This window comes from Taudactylus pleione, unplaced genomic scaffold, assembly GCF_031769625.1.
Source record: "Taudactylus pleione unplaced genomic scaffold, aTauple2 ptg000140l, whole genome shotgun sequence".
Taxonomy (NCBI): Eukaryota; Metazoa; Chordata; class Amphibia; order Anura; family Myobatrachidae; genus Taudactylus; species Taudactylus pleione.
The window spans coordinates 3,136,642-3,159,047 of NW_028284542.1; the positions used below are offsets into that span (position 1 = coordinate 3,136,642).

General features: G+C 47.2%; 1 protein-coding gene across 1 annotated transcript; it reads right to left on the reverse strand.

Annotated features, from left to right (window-relative positions):
* Window positions 1-14: 14 nt before the first annotated feature.
* On the reverse strand, window positions 15-20,727 carry ALG8 (ALG8 alpha-1,3-glucosyltransferase). Its single transcript, XM_088473821.1, has 13 exons — window positions 20,512-20,727; window positions 17,753-17,831; window positions 16,109-16,302; window positions 14,990-15,099; window positions 13,240-13,307; window positions 11,503-11,629; window positions 11,278-11,381; window positions 9,690-9,810; window positions 7,810-7,949; window positions 6,347-6,486; window positions 3,551-3,648; window positions 1,860-1,932; window positions 15-384 (listed from the first exon to the last, which is right to left on the reverse strand). Exons 3-13 carry the CDS (start codon window positions 16,210-16,212, stop codon window positions 153-155), a joined length of 1,317 nt encoding a protein of 438 aa, XP_088329947.1. The 5' UTR covers window positions 16,213-16,302; window positions 17,753-17,831; window positions 20,512-20,727; the 3' UTR covers window positions 15-152.
* Window positions 20,728-22,406: the final 1,679 nt, after the last annotated feature.

A 22,406-nucleotide genomic window follows, 5' to 3' on the forward strand; every position in this document is an offset into this window, starting at 1 on the left:
GCCCATTAAAGTGATTTTTATATACAAAAAAAAAAAAAAAAAAAACGAAACTGATTTTACGCTGTATAAAAATACATTTCTGTACAAGTCTGTTTCCTGAATGTTTATCTTGGTCACCCGGCACAGTATTCACGGTGTAAGGCGGAATGTATTCACTGATGCTTCTTGTGTGCGGCTGCGGGTCCTGCCAGTGCCGACACGTACAGTCTGATCCAGGAGTAGCCAATACCCAGGGCGCAGTATACAGAGGTCAGCATCAGGGGAATGAATGGCAATCGCTGCTGCCAGAGGGTCAGTGGGTAAATAATCTCACACAGCAGCTCCAGGGGCAGCAGCCCGCACAGGTACAGCGTTTCCAGGCCGCTCAGTAACCGCCCCTCTCTCCTGCAATAAATAGGAGCAAATATTTATGTACATTCTGAATAATTTCATGGTAAGAACCCTCAAAAAACCATCAATTAAACAGAAAATAAACTATGCTAATTATGGGAAAATAACCTCACCCTGCCCTCCTGTATAGCCTATACCGCATAACCTCACCCTGCCTTCCTCTATAGCCTATACCTCACCCTGCCCTCCTCTATAGCCTATACCTCACCCTGCCCTCCTGTATAGCCTATACCGCATAACCTCACCCTGCCCTCCTCTTTTATTAAATTAATTATCTTGTATTATAAACCCTGAAGGAAAGACAGTTATGTTTATTAGCATTAAAGCTGTAATGGCAGCACTAGTTCTGCGATCTGCACAATAAAACTGCAGAGAAATCAGGATCTTGTCAGTGGGAGCGGGTATCCTAAATTCTGCTAAAACCGTCAGCAACTGGCAGGCTTTACCCCCTCTCCTCCCCTTATGGTACAACCTACACAAGTATTACTTGAATTAAGAAAAAAAAAACAACCATGCATCTGTACAAATGTGTCCTCTTACACCTATCCGTTTTATGGCACAAGACGCTTGGCGCAATTCAGACGCATGCTTGAGTACTTTCTCCCAAATTTTTGCATCTTAATCTGCTAATAGTGTCCTAAATACTGTACTTAAAATAAGCCTTAAATAAATCTTTAAAAAAAAAAGTATTTTTAGTCGTAAAAGAATTTAAAGTAGCAGATTACGTGTAACAATGTGTGGCGCAAGTCACTGGTACAGGACCTCTGTCTTTTCCTTTTTACCCAGATTACGTACCTTTTTCAGGAATTCTGCCTCCGAAGTCGCTAATAGTATACTAAGTACTGTACTTCGTTTTTTTTTACTTGTTTTTGTTGTAAGGGAATTGGTATAAAGTAGCAGATTAAAACGCTTTTTTAAAAAAAAGTCGCATTGGCGTGGCAAAGTCCGTGGCGCACCCAACGGGGCTCTTTGGCGAGATCTGAGGACAGGTGTATGTGTACACATCTGTAGGATGACATTTTTCCACCAGCCATGTAACACTAAGCTTTCCAGGATCTGCTTTCTGCAAGTAAGCAGATAATACATGCTAGAATGATCACACAATGGGCAGCCTAGTGTCCATGCCTAGTGTCCCTGCAATGTTACAGCCCCAGGCCTGGACGTGTGCTGCATTCTACAGACTGGCCTAACCACAATCTGGGTCCTGGATGTGGCCCCTTCCTAATATACAGCAAGTCAGATAGTGGTCTTCAAACTTTGTGCTATAAATGCCAAATAGTCACTTGAATAAAGGGGCTAATCTGTCTCCACAGCATGTAATACCTATAAACTGAGTTACCACCCAATGTGCTGTTCCTGTATAATGCCAGATCCACCCTGCCCTATAGCTTATCATGGTTCCACGCTCTGAATAGAAAGGCTGTGTGTACACTATAAGACCTATGTATCAGGTGAGTAGTCCCAGTTACCTGTACAGAGCCTTCAGTGAGCCCCAGCTGAACACTGTGAAAATCGCCATCAGCAAAATCTTAATAGGCAGCTCTAAAGAGAGGGATAAAACCGTGTTATGGTCTAGATCACATGAATGATGGGCGGCTGATCTGACACGTCAGTAGTTGTAGTAATAATAAAAATATACTGATAAATGATACCAGATGTAATGAGTATATCAGGAGATGAGTGATGTGTTAGTGAGGACAGGGGCAGTAACATAATGTGAGGAGGGGAATGGAGGCAGCAGGAGGCCACAGAGTTATATAGTGGGAGGAGCAGGTTCCTCCAGCAGCACCGAGTATATCAGGAGATGAGTGATGTGTTAGTGAGGACAGGGCTGCATGTGACAGGGGCAGTAACATAATGTGAGGAGGGAAATGGAGGCAGCAGTAAGCGAGAGTTATATAGTGGAAGGAGCAGGGTCCCCAGCAACACAGAGTATATCAGGAGATGAGTGATGTGTTAGTGAGGACAGGGCTGCATGTGACAGGGGCAGTGACATAAAGTGAGGAGGGAAATGGAGGCAGCAGTAAGCAAGAGTTATATAGTGGGAGGAGCAGTGTTCCCAGAAGCACAGAGTATATCAGGAGATGAGTGATGTGTTAGTGAGGACAGGGCTGCATGTGACAGGGGCAGTGACATAATGTGAGGAGGGGAATGGAGGCAGCAGGAAGCCATAGACAGATAGAAAATTATATAGTGGAAGAAGCAGGACACCCCGGCAGCACAGATCAGTAAAATGAGGCTCCCATCAAACTTATTCTTGAAAAGTATGGTGTCAAACACAGGATCGGTAAGAAATACCCCCGGACCTATGTCCGGCGGTTCAAATCCCGACGCCGGAAGACCGGCAGCAGTGAAGATCCCGACAGCTAAAAGGGTAAGTATTTACATACCCTACTCCCCCTCCCTAACCCTCCTTTAGGGGAGCCTAACCCTAACCTCACCCCCTAGTGCCTAACCCCCCTAAGTGCCTAAACCTAACCCACCCCCCCCCCGTCCCCCAAACCTAAGTCTCCCGGGGGGGGGGGTGTGCCTAACCCTAACGCCCCCTTCCCCTAGCCTAACCCTCACGGGAGGGGTGTGTGCCAAACCCTGAGTCCCCCCCGGAAGCCCCTAGTCTAAGCCTCCCCCCCCCCCCCCCCGTTGCTGTCCGAGCCCGCCCGCCCAATTTACCTTCGTTCGGTATACCAGGCATTGGGTTCCCGGCATAGGTATAATGACAGGCGTCGGGATTTCGACGCCTGTCATTAGTACCCTGCCGGGATTTGACAGTCGGGAAGCCGGCGGTCAGCATTTCGACCGTCGGCTTCCTTACTGCATCCCGTCAAACGCACCTCTATGTAACAAAAAAAAAAAGTCTATATGATGGCAATTATGTGGCTAAGCAGTGAAGCCCTAGCTGCAGCTCCCATGGGCTCCTTGTTACACTGGACTAGTCCTGGATACCTGATTGCATGGAACGACTCTCCCTACCACGAGTTGACCTCTTTCGCTGCGAAATACTTGATGTACCAGTAAAAGTACATTGTACCCCAAATACCTGCGTCAGCCTGGGCACCCATGTGACACTAGATTTATAAATGTCCCAATATTCAAAATAAAGCATAATGGAGAAATGGTAATGAAGGAGGCCTCAAAGGCGGGATAATGTACATAATACTACCTTGGGCTGTGAACAGCAGAGGGAGGAGGGAGAAGTGCCCAGCGGTGGTCAGAATCAGATATATCCCAGCATCCTTTGCACTGCTCACCGACAGGACGCTGCAAAATACACAAGTTCATTATTATTTATCATCACCACTGCTCTGTACAATTACATTAATTACCATGTACCAGGACATAGGAGGCAGGGACATTTTAAATAGTTTAATAGTAAGTATGTATCACTACTAGTCTTTTGGACATGTCATTCGCAGAGGTGCTAACTATTGTGTCTGCCAATACGGGAATTGTTCTCTCTCCTGTCCCCCCTATTCCTCCCATCTCTCTCTCACTGCCCCTCTGTCTCTCCCTATTCCTCCATCTCTCACTGCCCCTCTGTCTCTCCCTATTCTTCCATCTCTCTCACTGCCCCTCTGTCTCCCCCTATTCCTCCCATCTCTCTCTCACTGCCCCTCTGTCTCTCCCTATTCCTCCATCTCTCTCTCACTGCCCCTGTCTCCCTCTATTCCTCCATCTCTCACTCACTGCCCCTCTGTCTCCCTATTCCTCCATCTCTCTCACTGCCCCTGTCTCCCTCTATTCCTCCATCTCTCTCTCACTGCCCCTCTGTCTCCCTATTCCTCCATCTCTCTCACTGCCCGTCTCCCTCTATTCCTCCCATCTCTCTCTCACTGCCCCTCTGTCTCCCCCTATTCCTCCCATCTCTCTCACTGCCCCTGTCTCCCCCTATTCCTCCCATCTCTCTCTCACTGCCCCTCTGTCTCTCCCTATTCCTCCATCTCTCTCACTGCCCCTCTGTCTCTCCCTATTCCTCCATCTCTCTCACTGCCCCTCTGTCTCCCCCTATTCCTCCATCTCTCTCACTGCCCGTCTCCCCCTATTCCTCCCATCTCTCTCTCACTGCCCCTCTGTCTCCCCCTATTCCTCCCATCTGTCTCTCACTGCCCCTCTGTCTCCCCCCTATTCCTCCATCTCTCTCTCACTGCCCCTCTGTCTCCCCCTATTCCTCCCATCTCTCTCTCACTGCCCCTCTGTCTCCCCCTATTCCTCCCATCTCTCTCACTGCCCCTCTGTCTCCCCCTATTCCTCCATCTCTCTCTCCCTGCCCCTCTGTCTCTCCCTATTCCTCCATCTCTCTCTCACTGCCCCTCTGTCTCCCCCTATTCCTCCCATCTCTCTCTCACTGCCCCTCTGTCTCCCCCTATTCCTCCCATCTCTCACTGCCCCTCTGTCTCCCCCTATTCCTCCATCTCTCTCTCACTGCCCCTCTGTCTCCCCCTATTCCTCCCATCTCCCTCTCACTGCCCCTCTGTCTCCCCCTATTCCTCCCATCTCTCTCTCACTGCCCCTCTGTCTCCCCCTATTCCTCCCATCTCTCTCTCACTGCCCCTCTGTCTCCCCCTATTCCTCCCATCTCTCTCTCACTGCCCCTCTGTCTCCCCCTATTCCTCCCATCTCTCTCTCACTGCCCCTCTGTCTCCCCCTATTCCTCCCATCTCTCTCTCACTGCCCCTCTGTCTCCCCCTATTCCTCCCATCTCTCTCACTGCCCCTCTGTCTCTCCCTATTCCTCCATCTCTCTCTCACTGCCCCTCTGTCTCCCCCTATTCCTCCCATCTCTCTCTCACTGCCCCTCTGTCTCCCCCTATTCCTCCCATCTCTCTCACTGCCCCTCTGTCTCTCCCTATTCCTCCCATCTCTCTCTCACTGCCCCTCTGTCTCTCCCTATTCCTCCCATCTCTCTCTCACTGCCCCTCTGTCTCCCCCTATTCCTCCCATCTCTCTCTCACTGCCCCTCTGTCTCTCCCTATTCCTCCCATCTCTCTCTCACTGCCCCTCTGTCTCCCCCTATTCCTCCCATCTCTCTCTGCACCTCGGTCTCCCTCTTTTCCTCCAAAATCTCCCCATCCCCCTACTCCTTCCAAATCACTCTCAACCTCTCGGTCTCCCCCTTTTCCTGCTATCTCACTCTGTCACCCCCAATTCCTCCCAACTCGCTTTCTCTGGCCCACTGTCTCCCCCTATTCCTTCCATCACTGTGGGATGGGGGGCAGTTTGTCACTTTCTTTGGCAGTTTGTGGAGGTGGGTGGTAACGGACCTCTTTCATGGGAGGGTGGTCCTGAAAATTCTCGAGGAAGATGGGGTGGCGTGCTTCGCTAGGAGGAGGAAAGAGTCTGTTGTGCCCAGGATTCATAGCCGGCCGCATGGTGTCCATTACTGTGTGCCAATTAGCTGGAGGAAAGGAAAGGCCCTGGTGTCTGGCAGCCAGTGAGAGCTGTCAGGGGAGGGAGGTTGTGCTTGACACACGGCCTCAGCTGATTATATGATACTCTCAAAAGTATACAATGCCATGCAAATGCTAAGTGGCACTTATACATCTATTACCCATTATAGAACAGACAATGTAAGGACAATTACAGGCTTTTAAAGGATAAAGCTGCCTTTATTTCACCCATCTTTATTCAAATATGTTCTGAAACCTCAAAAATTGAGCTGCATATGTGCCAATCAGTGGACCCTATATACAGATTCTGGGTCTCTGCTTGGTGTCCTGATCCACAGGTAGCACTTATATGATCTAGAACAAGGACAGACAACGTATTGTGGAACTACACATCCCAGCATGCTCTGCCACAGTGTTAGCATGCCCTAAAAGCAAAATTGTAGCAGGGCATGCTGGCATGTGTAGTTCCACACGTTGCGTAGCCCTGATCTAGATCACAGGTGATACCTCCAAGAGACACATTTAGATCACAGATCTGTATAATAAAGCATATTCTATACTGTATTTCCTCACCTTAAGGGAAGAATGGCCAGTAGAATGGCTTTCTCATGTACGTGCCAGCCAAACATAAAGGAGCCGAGGGCGCAGAGGACCAGACAGCGCAGGAAACTTTGGGGTCCACGGGGTCTAAACCACAGACAGAAAACCGATGGCTGGAAAGGAGCAAGATACAGACAGTCACAGTATGCTACAATATGTTCCCTTCTCTCAAACCTCCTTAAATTGTGGTCCCCTGAAAGTATGTTATAATTATACTTTCTCAGTCAAATAAACACACTGACCTGGGGGAAAAAAAACCCTAAAAGTAAAACAGAAAGGTTGTGCCCCTAGGAATTGTGGATAGGTATATGGAAATAACCCCTATCCCATATCAAACCATTAGTCATATACACTGTCTCTGGGACTAACTAATGTGTAGCTTGTATCCGGATTCTTGTGCTACTACTTCAGATCACAATGGCCTCATAACATAAATAAATTACCTGATGGGCAGATTTACTAAAACTTATAAAAATGTCACTATGTATTACTGTGTAAGGTAGGGCCAGGATCAGATTTGCCCCTGTAATCGTGTATGCTGTGAGTATATCTGATTCAGAGCTAGATTAGCTAACCATTCTAAAGAGAAAAAATGGAGGCGTTGCCGGTCACAACAAAACAGATTGTAGCTAATATTATCTAGAGACCATACCAGATGATACCTACTATCCGATAGGTTGCTATGGGCCTCCACTTATATACTTTTTTAGAACTTTTAGTAAACCTACCAAAGGGTTTTAAGGGTTGGGATAGGGGATGCCAGCACTCAGGATCCTGGCGGTCAGAATCCAGATGCCGGCATTCTGACAGGGTTAGGATACTGACACCTGTCGGTGAGTATACTAACCCTACATCTATACCTAACCCTCCCCCTCAGCCAAAACCTAATCACCCTCATACCCCTCCCTCCCTGGTGCCTAAACCTAATTCCCCCCCCCCCCCGCACCATAGACTATACACTCCCCACTTTGTGCCTAACCCTAACCTTCTCCCTAGTGCCTAACCCTTCTAACCCCGCTACCTACTGTCGGGATGCTGGTGCTGGGATTCTGGCAGGTGCTGAAGTTCCAGCGCTGACATCCTAAGTGCTGGTATCCCGCATGTGGAGTTTATAACTACATCTCTGCAATGCCAGCATGTATGATGGAAGCTGTACCTACACATTAATTACAAAAAACTGGTCTTCTATAAAAGCGTTTTAAGCCTGCTGGCTGGATTCGCCATTTGGCTGACTGCCATTGTTTAGGTCTCTGTCCCATAATACCTTTAGATTATCTTACTCTAGCCCTGTCTACCTTACATGTGCAATGACGCTCTACAAGAACGCACGGATGAGTAGCGAGCATGCTGATGAGCAAGACACGGCAAAATATCCCCCCGTAGCACAAGCCCATCTCCCCCCTCCTAGCAGCACTGTATACTATCCCATTCCTTACCAGTATGGAGAGAAGTGTACAGATGAACGTCGCCATCGGTGTGACAGACGGTAGGAGGCTGTGCTCAAACTCCTGAACCAAACCCCCCGTCATCGATCCAGTGCGCAGTGTGGTTGCATTGAGCAGCTGCAAGTTAGCACCTGTGGTACAAGCCGTCACAATTTTCAAGGCTTTAATAAACTGCGTAGACTTTTATTAGAAACAATAAAACATAACTGGCCTCGTTACGCCAACCTCAGAGGACGTAATGACAGCTCAGCTTTGGGATATCTCTCTGATCATCCTGCATGTACTCCCAGCCCCCTCATTCCTCGGCTACCACATGACCAGCGCTAGCTGTAACCTAGCACAGAGATACGTTTGCTTCAAGAGCGAGCTATAGGCCTGTGACCCACTATACTGCAGGGGCAGCCATATCAGCCCCCCACAGAACCATCATCTCTATGTTAAATAAAAAAAGAAAATTGGATTTTAGATTAAAGTGCGATCTCTGCTAATGCATCTGTTTGAGAGCCCAGCAGACAATTCTGATATCAAGGAGACTGCAAGCCAATCAGGGTGATCCGGGCCTTCTGCACAGCCGATGGACAGATATATCTGCAGATATATCTGTCAATCAGCAGGTGTGCCGACCGCCCGTACACACACAGCGGCAGCCGCGAGGAGGGGGGCGGGACACGCCCCCGTCTGCCAGAACACGCCCCCTGGTCACCGGGACCTGTGGGCAGGCACAGATGATGGTAGTTCAGTGTGCACCAACAACCATCATCTGCAGCTATCTCTGTATAGTGTGTACCCACCTTAAGGCACAGCCATTATGTAGCCCTGGGGAGTCATGGTGTTATCGTAGTGTAGGTGTTAGTGCCCCCGGTCTCCCACAGAGCTGGCAGGGGTGCTTTTATTCAGCTCTAGGAGAGAGGACAAGGTGGACTAAGACTCCCCCTCCCCTTTATTAACATATTGTAAGGGAAAAAGAGTGGCGATAAAGATATTGAAACTTAAGAGTTCCCCTTTAAGAACACTTAGGGTTTTATTTACTAAAGTGAGAGTTTTTAGAAGTGGAGATGTTGCCCATAGCAACCAATCAGATTCTACTTAACATTTAACTAGCACCTTCTAGAAGATAATAGCTAGAATCTGATTGGTTGCTATGGGCAACATCTCCACTTCTAAAAACTCTCACTTTATTAAATATACCCCCTAGGGTCTAAATTAAGAAATGGAGGCAGAAGTGCGCCCAGCTGCATCTATTGGTGGTCGTCCACCTGCGACTTTATGCAAATGCCGCTACAAACTTTTCCTTAAATTACAATTAAAATCTCAGTCATTACACTTTAAAAAGTGCAAGGACTGAGGTGCCCGCTATCAGAGTCTGTGCACGCAGTAATACCGATTGTCACATCATTAGATGCCACCATCGGTCGCACCTTTGAAACTTGCACCAGCTCTATGGCAGCCCATGTATGACTTTCTATGCAGCCGCTTTCACCGATGCGCTGCGACACTCCCATAACACGCCCACTGAATGTGCATTATTACCGCCCACTACATTTTCAATACACTTCTCTCTGCGTGCCCCTGAATAATTGCGACTCTGCTCGGAGACAATCGGGACGCATGCAGGGTACAACTTAGATGCACGTGCTGCAACAAAAATAAATCGCTCTGCTACGTACGACAACATTGGCAGTGCGTCCACCTCTGAATCAGACCCTTGAAGTGCTCCAAGTATATAATATAGCTCACTAACAGGCTCTGACACATGTAAATGTACAGTGGGCTTATTTGCCCTATTAACAAGGGGTATGTGTTATCACATTTTCATGTTACATGCACAGAAAACAGAGGGAGGCCGTGCGGTGCTGTTATTGGACCATTACCTATGATGGAGAGAGCCTTGTCCGCTGCGTTGTACAAAGCCCAGAAATTAGGAGCCCAGTAGGCGTGACAGAGGCCTCTCTTAAAGGGGAAGAGCCGAGAGAGGACTTGAGGAATCTGTTCCTACAAAATACAAATACACATAGGAAATAAGATTGCACGTTTATCCGCTGTCACCGATCTAATGACCACAAACAGCTGACAGTTCCCATACACCAGCTGATTACACTTTCCTGCTGTATACGCAGAGCTCCGCCAGACTCAGCTGGACACACGTGTATGTGGTTATAGAGATCAGAATGTTGTATACGCAGAGCTCCGCCAGACTCGGCTGGACACACCTGTATGTGGTTATAGAGATCAGAATGTTGTATACGCAGAGCTCCGCCAGACTCGGCTGGACACACCTGTATGTGGTTATAGAGATCAGAATGTTGTATACGCAGAGCTCCGCCAGACTCGGCTGGACACACGTGTATGTGGTTATAGAGATCAGAATGTTGTATACGCAGAGCTCCGCCAGACTCGGCTGGACACACGTGTATGTGGTTATAGAGATCAGAATGTTGTATACGCAGAGCTCCGCCAGACTCAGCTGGACACACCTGTATGTGGTTATAGAGATCAGAATGTTGTATACGCAGAGCTCCGCCAGACTCGGCTGGACACACGTGTATGTGGTTATAGAGATCAGAATGTTATATACGCAGAGCTCCGCCAGACTCGGCTGGACACACGTGTATGTGGTTATAGAGATCAGAATGTTATATACGCAGAGCTCCGCCAGACTCGGCTGGACACACGTGTATGTGGTTATAGAGATCAGAATGTTGTATACGCAGAGCTCCGCCAGACTCGGCTGGATACACGTGTATGTGGTTATAGAGATCAGAATGTTGTATACGCAGAGCTCCGCCAGACTCGGCTGGACACACGTGTATGTGGTTATATCTAAGAGATCAGAACCAAGGAGACCTCACTATGGTGACTTCCCGGCCACCCCGAACATCGTCTGAAAGATCCTGAAAACATGTTGTTCGGGATTATCGGTCACATTGTTCTCATACACCTACAGCCAAACTGGCAACTAGGAGCTTCCTAAGAGCAGGGGGGGGGGGGGGGGTATTTCTGGGCTTTAAAGAATAAAACAGATACAACTGTATGGTTTTTGTTAGTTGGGACAGGTGTCTGCCTCTCCTTAATGAAGACCAAACAAAGGGAGATAAACCAATAAAAAGCCAGCATGGTAGTGTTATAGTGCAGGTAGGATTAGGGCACCTGATTCGGAGTTGGGAGTAAAGCAATAAACAGCAATGCCGGCAACTGCGTGCAAAGACGCAGAACCGCTCACACAGGCCCAGAGGCGAGTTTTACTGATCTTGGTAATGGGAACCAGATCGAACGGTTGCCGGTCACATGTTTGGAACGAGAGGCTGTGTGCTTGTGTCCCACAACAACGTGGTGATATATTTTTTAAAAGTTTTATTTTGTCATTTCCCCCGTTATAATACCATGGAGCCCTCTGTTCATACATATTGCGAATGCGCCTGTCCCAAAAACATGACTAAGTCAAACTAAAACGAAACAAACCATATATACGAAAGGTCCGAAGGAGACGGCAAACACCAGTAATACTATGATGGCCAAATAGATGAATCGCAGGAGGCTGAAACTTCTCCAACGCAAAGATCCATCTGTGGACAAGAAACATGGCAAACTGCTGAACGGAGCCTTATTCAGGAACGGAAGGACCTACAATCTTCTATAAAGCACTCTTTGTGGTGTCTGTACTGTATCATTCATTGGAATACGGACCTGGATTATTCCCCGTGAAGCAGTAAGACCGCAGCAAGTAGATGCCGTATGCCGGGGCGATGTACAGGTAAATGTGTTTGAAGTTCAGCAGGACGGCGAAGAGAAACGCGCTCTCTAGGTGTCTCCTCTGCCGGGAAAGGACGGACAGTGAGCCGAGCATTCTTTGGCAATGTTACATCAAGCTAATTATTTTATACACCCCCTGGAACAGGCCGGATTTCCCACAAGGCAACCTAGGTGCTCGCCTAGGGCCCCGCGAGTCCCAAGGGGCCCGTGGATGGGCCCCTTTTGACTCGTGGGGCCCTATACAGGCCCCTTTTCCCCAAGAAATCTGGCCGGTCAAAATGCTCCCAGAGGAGCACTGTACGAGTACCGCGTGACGTCATGATGTCACGAGGACCCGCTTATAGAGTCCCGCTGCGGCGCCGCTGTCTGCATTGTCACAGAGTGAATGTGCATAAGAGGGAGGAGGAGGGTCACCGGGTTCTCCGACCAGCCCCATCCAGCTCCAGCCCACCCCCAGCACAGCAGCCTCTGCCACTGACTGCCAGGCTTGCAGCTTGCCACCAGCAGCACGCACCGGTGGCTCCCAGCGAGGAGCAGAAGGACAGGCCAAGGCAGAGTCTGGCTGAGTGAGACAGTGACCGAGGATCCAGATCTCAGGGAAGAACAGCAGCCTGGCAGGTAGGGTAAGTACTGTGCTATTCTCACCTACTCTAATATAGATTGAATCATGTAGAATTTATTTTTTATGGTAGATGGGGTCTGGGAAGTGGACAGGACTGCCTTATATTACAAGCATATAGTAATATACATTATGATGATCATGATATTATTAGCACATTAGTACATCCGGGATGATGGTAATTTTATGAAAGGTAATTGTAATATACTGTACTATAATGCAGTCCTGTCCACTCCCCACCTACCATTAAAAAAATAAATCATATAGTGTACTTTAAAAAAAAAAAGGGGGGGGGGGGGGGTGTAATGGTGATGATCCATCCCCATCATTGTACTCAGCTGAGCACAGTCACACACAATACTGGGCATGGCCACACCACAGCCCCCACTGCAGATGCCACCTCTAATCCTTAGCACTCCTCAGGCTTATGTGATGTATTTAATGGATAATGAGGAGTAAAACCTTAGGGTGTTAGGTTTAGTTTGGGTTTTGGTATTAGGGATAAGGTATTAGGGTTGGTGTATTAGTTTGGGTTAGGGCATTAGGGTCAGATTAGGTGTTTGAGTTGGGGTATTAGGGATGGTGTAGGGTTTAGCGGTTAGGGTATTAGGGTTAGAGGTTATGGTTAGGGTCAGGATTAGGGTAGGGATGCAAATAAAGTGCTATGGATTGTTTGAGGGAGGGGGGCCCCAAACTGGTATCTTGCCTAGGGCCCCATGAGGTCTAAATCCAGCTCTGCCCTGGAATGATTGATGAGTTTCCTGTCTTTGTTTTTTTTTCCCTGTATCCTTCTGCCCAAGACATTTAAATATTACCACTACTTTTGCCAAACTGCCTGTGGTACTCCCCTCTGCATAGCACGGTCTAGCAGTGCTCCCCGCAGTGACTTTAGAAGGAAGCCCTTCGTCTTTGTCATGTTTAATATCACCAAGTGGCAGCAGTAATTCCCTTGCGTGTGCCTGCTCATTTAATTACAGATACCCAATGGAGATCAATATATAAGGTTTACGACCAATTCATCTTTCTCTGTGGATCGTGATCATCACGCTCACCTGATACACGCGGGCGATGGACAGGAGCATGAACCCAGCCAGGAAACCGTTATACTGGAAGTGGATATCTGAGAATTCATTGAGGACGTCAAACAGAGCGCCCGGCTCGTGGTGTTTGCCCACCACAAAGATTGGTCTCATCAGATAATCGCATAGCAGGATATGAGCAGAACAGACTTTTATACAATACCTACCCAATTTCTCATGGACAAACCACAAACCTATCACATCGCATAATAAGGTATAGTTACTAAAGTGCGGGTTTATAGAAGTAGAGATGTTGCTCGTAGCAACCAGAGTCTACTTAGCAATTATCTAGCACCTTGTAGAAGATAATAACTAGAATCTGATTGGTTGCTATGGGCAACATCTCCACTTGTAAAAACCGGCACTTTAGTAAATATACCCCAATGTCACAGTTACTGATGGTAATCTATAGGTAGGCTTTTCTGCACACTGAGAACTTGTGTGTCCTGTAGATTCCCTGTATTCCATTTATTCTGCCTAGCCCCGTCATTATCAGCTGTATGATTTCCATGGGGTAGATTTAACAAAACTTCAACAGAGGACACATGCAGGTGTACAATATAGCAACCAATCAGAATCCAAGTATATCTAGTATATTCTATAAAAGGTCACTACAGGCAACACCTTAACTTGTCCTCTTTAGAAGTTCTGATAAATCTCACCCACGGTGATCCTGTGGCTAGGCAGGACAGATAGAATTACATAGAATTATTCTATTAATTAAAATAAATCCCTCCCTAAATCAGCTTGTGCCCCCTATTAATGATAAGGGTATCTGACCTCCCCCAGGAGTGCTGTACCCACACAGACAAGAGACTCCAGGATAAGAGCTTTTAAACAAGTCATGGACATCAAAATTGTCCAGTATCATCCATAGGGGGAGATTTATCAAATCTTGGAGAGAGATATAGTGGAAAAAGCGGTGTTTGCAAACTGACAGAAAGGAGCTGATTGGTTGGTACTTTATCTCTCTCCACTTTATCGCGCTCTATGATTTGATAAACCTCCTCCATAATAACTTATAGAGTTCATTCTAGCACCCTGCACCTATCACAACCAGTGCAGTTCCTCTTTCCTGCCTGGGGTGTCGCTCTCTGCGCTGGTGCTTCTAGCTCACCAAGCTGATGCATTCAGACTGCATAGATACAGACCAGAGTGTGCCAGAAACATAAGAGCAGAGAGCGACACCCAAGGCATGAAAGAGGAACTGCACGAGTCGTGAGAGGTACAGGGTGCTAGAATGATCACTATCTTACTGTATACGGTGTGGTATTCCCTACTGAGGAGTTATACTAAGATGATGACATCAGAATTTTACACTTATGGATCGTCCCTACCGTATTCTCACATGTATGCACCACTTGTGTATTATACAATGATAAACAGGAAAGTGGGCTGCTGGTGGTATTCACAATACAAAATACAAGCTGATCCATAATGATTGGTATATTCATTCTATGTGATCGTGGTTTTGGAACTGCAAACTGTAACACCTAATCCAAGCTCATATTAACGTATGATAGGCCTCCAGTTTTTGTATCGACATTTAGGAGCTGTAGATTGGTTGGTTGACAAGAGAAGAATGTACAGACTGACAGTGAGAGACCACGCTGGTCTGACTCTAGTGTCTGCCCCCCTCTGTGTACAGTGATGGATAAATACTGTATACACGGGAAACAAAGAAGATCAGACACTTCACAAACGCACTTAATTGGAAGGATACGATCTACGATGAGTAAGCCGCAGTTCCAGAGCAGCAGGACAGCGAGTATAAAAGACGGTTTCTCCAGAAGATCCCTACGATCCTTCCTGCCATCCACGCACAGGCAGCACCTGGAGACACAGGACAGGCGCAAGCATTTTACTGAGCTTAGCTGCGCTTACGACATCCACAAAACAAATGGGTGTAATGGTCATTATACTGGTCATCTAACCCAGTGCCAAACCCCTGGGTGCAATCAGCAATACACGGTCATCTAACCCAGTGCCAAACCCCTGGGTGCAATCAGCAATACACAGACCTCTAACCCAGCCCCAAACCCCTGGGTGCAATCAGCAATACACAGACATCTAACCCAGCCCAGAACCCCTGGGTGCAATCAGCAATACACGGTCATCTAACCCAGCCCCAAACCCCTGGGTGCAATCAGCAATACACGGTCATCTAACCTAGCCCAGAAGCCCTGGGTGCAATCAGCAATACACAGACCTCTAACCCAGCCCCAAACCTCTGGGTGCAATCAGCAATACACGGTCATCTAACCTAGCCCAGAAGCCCTGGGTGCAATCAGCAATACACAGACCTCTAACCCAGCCCAGAACCCCTGGGTGCAATCAGCAATACACGGTCATCTAACCCAGCCCAGAACCCCTGGGTGCAATCAGCAATACACGGTCATCTAACCCAGCCCAGAACCCCTGGGTGCAATCAGCAATACACGGTCATCTAACCCAGCCCCAAACCTCTGGGTGCAATCAGCAATACACGGTCATCTAACCCAGCCCAGAACCCCTGGGTGCAATCAGCAATACACGGTCATCTAACCCAGCCCCAAACCCCTGGGTGCGATGAGCATTGCAGTTATTCTGCACTTAGCCCAAACCTTTGCGTGCAATGAGAAATAAACGGTCATCTAATATTCAGACCAAAGCCATAAGTGTAATGAGGGTTCCGGGATAAGAATTTCAGTCAGAGGAAGATACATGTACAGACATGGTGTAATAAAGCCCCTTTAAACACTAGTTATGGAATTACTGTGTGACAACTGAATTAGGGCACCAGACAGCCCTAGCTAGAGCAAGCACCGATATATAGACATCCACAGGCTGGGTGGCCACTTACTGTCTGACTGCGTAGATGAAGAGGAGATCGCTGAGGATCACAGACAACCTCTGGAACAGGACGGTTGCTTGGCTGGCATAGTCCAGATTCTCCAGTTTCAGCATTTCTGGATCAAAGTACTGAGCCAAATGGGACAGGGCATACTCAAACCAAGCGAAGAACGGCGGGTAGTCCAACGTCCATTCAGAGGTCACCTGGGGATCAGCAATTATTACAAAGTATATTTATTTATTAATATGTCATTATACAATTTAAATTGAACCAGTCTTGTACTTGTCTACGTATGTACGGATCACAATATTATCTAAACTAAAACAAAATTTAATATCTCAACAAACATAAAAGAAATTAACCAAGAAGGGATAAAATTAGGCTATAAATATCTCTGGTAAAAAGGCAATTATAATAAATAATAATCCATTTATATAGCGCCTTTCTCCCAACTGGACTCAAAGCACTTTGCAGAGGGAGAGGCAGCCTCCTGGGCGAGCATAGTTATTGCCGTAAGTCATTTACATCAGTCCCTGCCCCCATGATATGTTTCTGTACTTTGTGGGAGGAAATCCGTGCAAACTTGGCGATAACAAACAAACTCCACACAGATAGGGCCTGGTGGGAATCTGACCCCAGTGACGTGATGCAGCAATGCTAAGCACTGTGCCACCATGCTGCACATAAACAAAAACATTTTGTTTATGATGGAGATCAGTGACATAGAAGAAACAAGAAAGATCCCACATGTGCTCAGCCCGTCAGGAATAATCTCTGCAGGTATTTTTACACTAGGGGGTAAATTTACTAAAGTGAGAGGTTTTAGAAGTGAGGTTTAAAAGTGATGTTGCCCATAGCAACCAATCAGATTCTACTTAACATTTAACCAGCACCTTCTACAAGATAATAGCTAGAATCTGATTGGTTGCTATGGGCAACATCACTTCTAAAAACTCTCCCTTTAGTAAATTTACCCCTAGAAATGGGAAATTTCATGGGGAAGGGGAATCAACACCAGTCCAAAGAGGGGAGTAGATTGCGCGGGGAAGGTAAGTATTCTGATTTTATCTCATCAAACTCCTGAAACTAAATGTTCGGTTTTGGGTGGCGCTACCCTTTTAAGCACCAGTTACTTACTACCCGTTGGTGGCCATAATTTACCTGCAGCGGTGGCAGCATATAAAAGGTATAGAAACTCCTCTCTTGCATAGTTTTTTTAAACATAAATATCAACACAATTGGAGAATTTTCATTTCAAATATAAGGAAGTGAACTTTTGGGCAAGTTTGACCCCGAATGTTTGCAACGTTTATCTGTGGAAGACAGACTAGCAGAATAACCGGAATTCCATGATGGATACCACCATGGTTCGGGAAAAACTAGGTTCCAGCATGGAGTTTTAACATGAGCTGCTGCTATAGGATGTTACTGAAGGGGCCCGTCCAATCATTTGGGGCGACAAACATCTCCTGTGACAGTTTAATTCCAAGCTTCAGGCTAAGAGCACAGAAGGGTCACTGGGTCACCGACGTGGTGGTGACATTTATACCGAAAAACCAGGCATGGGGACCCCTGTAATTCTGCCAGTCCAGGAGTAGGCGGATTTATTCTGTAGAGCAAAGAGAGATAACGGCAACACACAACCATGCCTACCTCGTAGTACCACCTGGATATGGGCAGACTGTGGGTGATGGCCAGCCAGTTCCGGTGGACCTCAAAGTCTGTTGAATGACTGAAATTTAAAATGGCACATTAGTATTTAGCCACTTTTCACAAAATAAATAACACATTTACCATGTTTTAATATACCCGACATTCCAAAACATATTAGTGCCTACATACCGCACCGAACAGCTCTGCGGACGATTAAACAAAGTGAGGCCCTTACCCGACAGTGAATAAAATTCATATATTCAATTAGAGCGAAATCTCCCTTTTTAGAGATATTTGTGTATAAGAGGCAACATGGCAGCCTCAGCAAATGATAAATCTATACTACGTTTCTGCCTCAGAGAGGTCACACGTATCCAGATGTTTAATAAGCTGTATTCTCCTGAATGTGTAACTAACCCTCAAAAATGGCTGCCGTCTGGGTCTCATTTATACAGAGCAAATTACTCTCTGGCAGTGCCAGGCACCTTGATTTGTGAAAGTGCTCCTAGATTCTGTCATAGTACATAAGTCTCTGCAGAGATGGCGGAGAAAGTTCTGTCCTGTCCAATGGGGACACGGCCAATTGCCAGTCCTTCAAAGAATTTGTATTAAACACAGTCCCGGAGTGGCCTCACTCTCAGGACCATTATCCGGGGCCTCACTCTCAGGACCATAACCCGGGGCCTCACTCTCAGGACCATAACAGGGCAGTATGTTAGTAATCTGCTGGTCGGGATATCTAAGTGCATAAGTACATCTGTGGGCTGCTTCAGATATGGACGCAGAAGCATCCGCAGCGGCGTCTATTGGCGGTAGCCCATCTGCGATTCTGTGCCAATGCTGCTACAAAGTCCTTTCCTTCTGTACATCCAAATGTGCAAGGTCTGAGACGCCCACTTTCAGCATTCGTACACGCAGTAATACTGATTGGTGACGTCTAAAAAAGAACCATCGAAACCTGCACCAGTCCTATGGCAGGCGGAGTCTCTCCCTCCATGTATGGCCTCCTATGCGAGTGGTCGAGCTCACCGACACACCCGCGACTCTCCCATATCATGATCATAATACGGACCATCTCCGTGCGTACACTAAGGAACCTCCCTGTCACCGCCTAGGAACGCCCAACTACATTTTCAATACACTTCTCCCTGCGTGCGCTTGAAACTGCAACGCCGTACAGGCACAATCAGGACACATTGCGCGGTGACACTTTGATGCATGCGCAGTAGCGAAAGAAATCGGTCCACTTTGTCCGATATCGGCAGTGCGTCCACCTCTGTAACAGGCCTATCGGCAGTGCGTCCACCTCTGTAACAGGCCCCTGGGGGCGCGTCTTATATCCGGACCAGATGAGGAAGATAGCGCAGTAGGTAATTAAATGGCCTTTCTGGGGCAAACGTCTATTAAATAACAAAGGAATTTGTGTTATGATGTTAAAACATTAACCAGAAAATAAAAGTATAAATGTACAACAATAGATAGTCATATGCAACCAGCAACTGTATCAGGTGTAGAGAGAAACATTCACTTTGTCTTACGGTAACGGCACAGCGTGCGGCAAAGTCATACTGCATCATAGTACGGAGAGGAGCAGCAACTCGTGGATGTGTTTTTACGCTCCTGACTGTCAGACAGGGGGTCACACAAATATAGCCCATTAACGTAATGCAGTGGTTTCCAAACTTGGGCCAGGTACTGAGGATATCCATGCTCGAGCACAGATGGTTATTCAAATTGACTGGGGTACTAATTAAGCCACTTGTGCTCAAGCATGGATATACTTAAACCTAAACCTGGACTGTTAAAACCTGGACTGTTAAAACCTGGACTGTTAAAACCTGGACTGTTAGGCTGCTTGAGGACACAATTCATCACATCACAATGTATTCATGGAGCCAAGTTTCTAACTTATACTAAACACTCCAATTACAATATGAAAGTCATAATAACACTAAGTCAGGCTGATGAATCTGTAGTTAAATGATTTTATTCCAATAAAAAAACTGCATCATTTCAATTCATGATGAAATTGAAGTAAAGATAATGGAATGGCTTCTATTAAAGGGGGAGGGGGGGTTGTTATATTATTATTCCCATTTTTGTTTTTTTTCACCATGCTGCCTTATTTTTTTACTTTAGTGCCATCTGATCACGCTTTTTATTGACATAACGAATGTAAGTAAGTATACAGAATAGCAACTGTAATTATAATGACTTGTGAGCAGCTCTGCTCAATGCATTGCCTGAGATGCAGGTTTGCATAGTACTGTACATGGGACACCTCCAATCCCTATTTTCACACATGGAAGAGCTTCCCCATCTCCATTTACCACGCCCCTGCTAACCAATGTTAGTCAGCTGTTGGCAGAATAAGGCAGATATCCAGCATCTCTCCAGTCCTTCTGGAACTACAAGTCTCAGCTGCCCAGACACTTGTGGCTAGCAGGGTATGCTGATAATTGTATTCCCCCAATAGCTGGATTCTATCTGCTATAATGAGATCTGTCATGATAACATTATGTGAGAACTACAAGTCCCAGCTTACAGACACCTTATGGGTGTCATCTGTTGACAGAATACTGATGATAAGACATCCGGCATCACCTAAGCCTCGCTGGAACTACAAGTCCCAGCTTGCCCAGAGACCACTGGCTAGCAAGAGATGCTGATACTTCTAGTTCCCCAATAGCTGGAAATGACTCCCCTCTACCTATTATGTCATAATAACGTTACAAAAGATAATATGGTGCAGTTCTTACTAAGCGGGTATAAGGAGACATTTCAGCAAAGACACCCCTACAGCCAGTGTCACAAACCAGCCTCCATCCCCAGCATCCGGCTGCGGGAGCCGCTCTCCACGTTACCCCCTCTGGAGGCCGCCATCTTGCTGCACCCGGAAGACGAGCCGCGTCGGTGACGTCACGATGATGGACAGGTAGGCTTGGCCTACTATAGTATACTGACTTCACTAGTGTGTAGTAGACAGAGGGTTCATGCTAGTAGACAGAGGGAGATCTATGGATGGTTGATTAGATTCATATGCTAGGGATACATGATGTATCTTCTATGTATGTAGTCTGTATAAGAAATTATCAGGACTCTTTCCATAAGAATTACTCATGTCTCTGAAGGTTTCAGAATAAAAACATTTTGTTCTTGCAAAATATATGTACCGAACAACTAAATTGTACCGGTAATGTAAAATCAATAGTACATTGTGAATGGAATGCACTCATGTCATCCAAGTTAAACAACCCCCCCACTAAACTGTGCATACCCTCATATGGCAACACATATTGGGGGTCATTCAGACCCACTCGCGAGCGGCAGTACGCTCGCAAGTGGGTCGATGGTCCCCACTGCGCATGCGCACGACGGAAGGGAGCTCCGTCGTGCGCATGCGCGAGACCCGGCGAGCGAAGGACTTTCCATCGCTCCAGGTCTCGCACCAAAGGGGGTGTGCTGTCGATGTTGATTGACAGCACGCCCCTTTGGTGGGCGTGCCTGCCAGACGGAGGCGTTCCTATGGTAACGCCTACCGTCTGAAGCCGGCCCCACTGACATCACTAGTGATGTTAGTGGGAGTGATTTTGGCTCTGATAGAGCCAAAATCACTCCTGGCCTTGCGGTTGAGAAACCCGACCACAGGGTTTCACTCGCAAGTCCGATGGTCGCGATGGTCAAGACCATCGCGACCATCTTGTTGGACGCTCGTATATGCTGTGGGTGGTGACCCACAGCTTTAAGAACGTCCAGGAGGACGCTCCATTTTAATGGAGGTGGGCCCTGATTCAGAGCGAGCGCTCTGGTCAGAGCGTCCGGCTCTGAATCAGGGCCATTGTCGGCAAAGCTAGTAGTTGGCCCTAACCATCATGCCTGGCCTATAGGACAACACATACTGTTTTGTCTTCTCAGCCTACATACAAGGTTAGGTTACTGTCAGTGTGCAAAGACTCTACATCAGCATGGCGGATTATCTGTTTGACTGAGATGTCCACTTTTAGTTTCTTCAGACAGTGAAATCCCGCTTGGCATGTCCTTAGACGCCATCATCGGTCATTCCATCAAAACCTGCACCAGCCCAATATTAGAAGCAGATTGGCCAACAGAGTCTAGCCACCAGTGTAAGCCATGATGCGTCTGAGTCAGCGACCAGTTTAGCGACACACCCGCGTAACACGCCCATAAGATGGAACATCTCCGTGTGCCGGAACAAATACCTCCCAGTCACCGCCCAGGAACGCCCCAGCACATTTCAAAGATATTACGGATACTCAATTGTCACTGCTCCTCTATGTGTACACACCATGAGATGAATGCACTGTGCAACATTTTGGCAACTTAGACGCATGCATAGTTAAAAATCATCGACCATTTGCACAAATATGGGCATCGCATGCTTCTCAGAATCAGGGCGAACACAAGGTGAAATAAGGGTCTGGTCTTGGAGAACTTTACGGATGTAAGGGCTGGCTAAGTAGCGCGCAATGCTGAACACGGATTCCCGATTATTGAGAATCTGCACATGTGCAGTACGGGGTCCTGCTTGATCACGCAGCCCCAGCTATGTCTCTGCCTGGTTGACCAGGGGCGGTGCGGGGGCAGGGACAGACGGCGGTCCCAGAAACGGACGCAGTTTCCTGGCCTCGCAAGC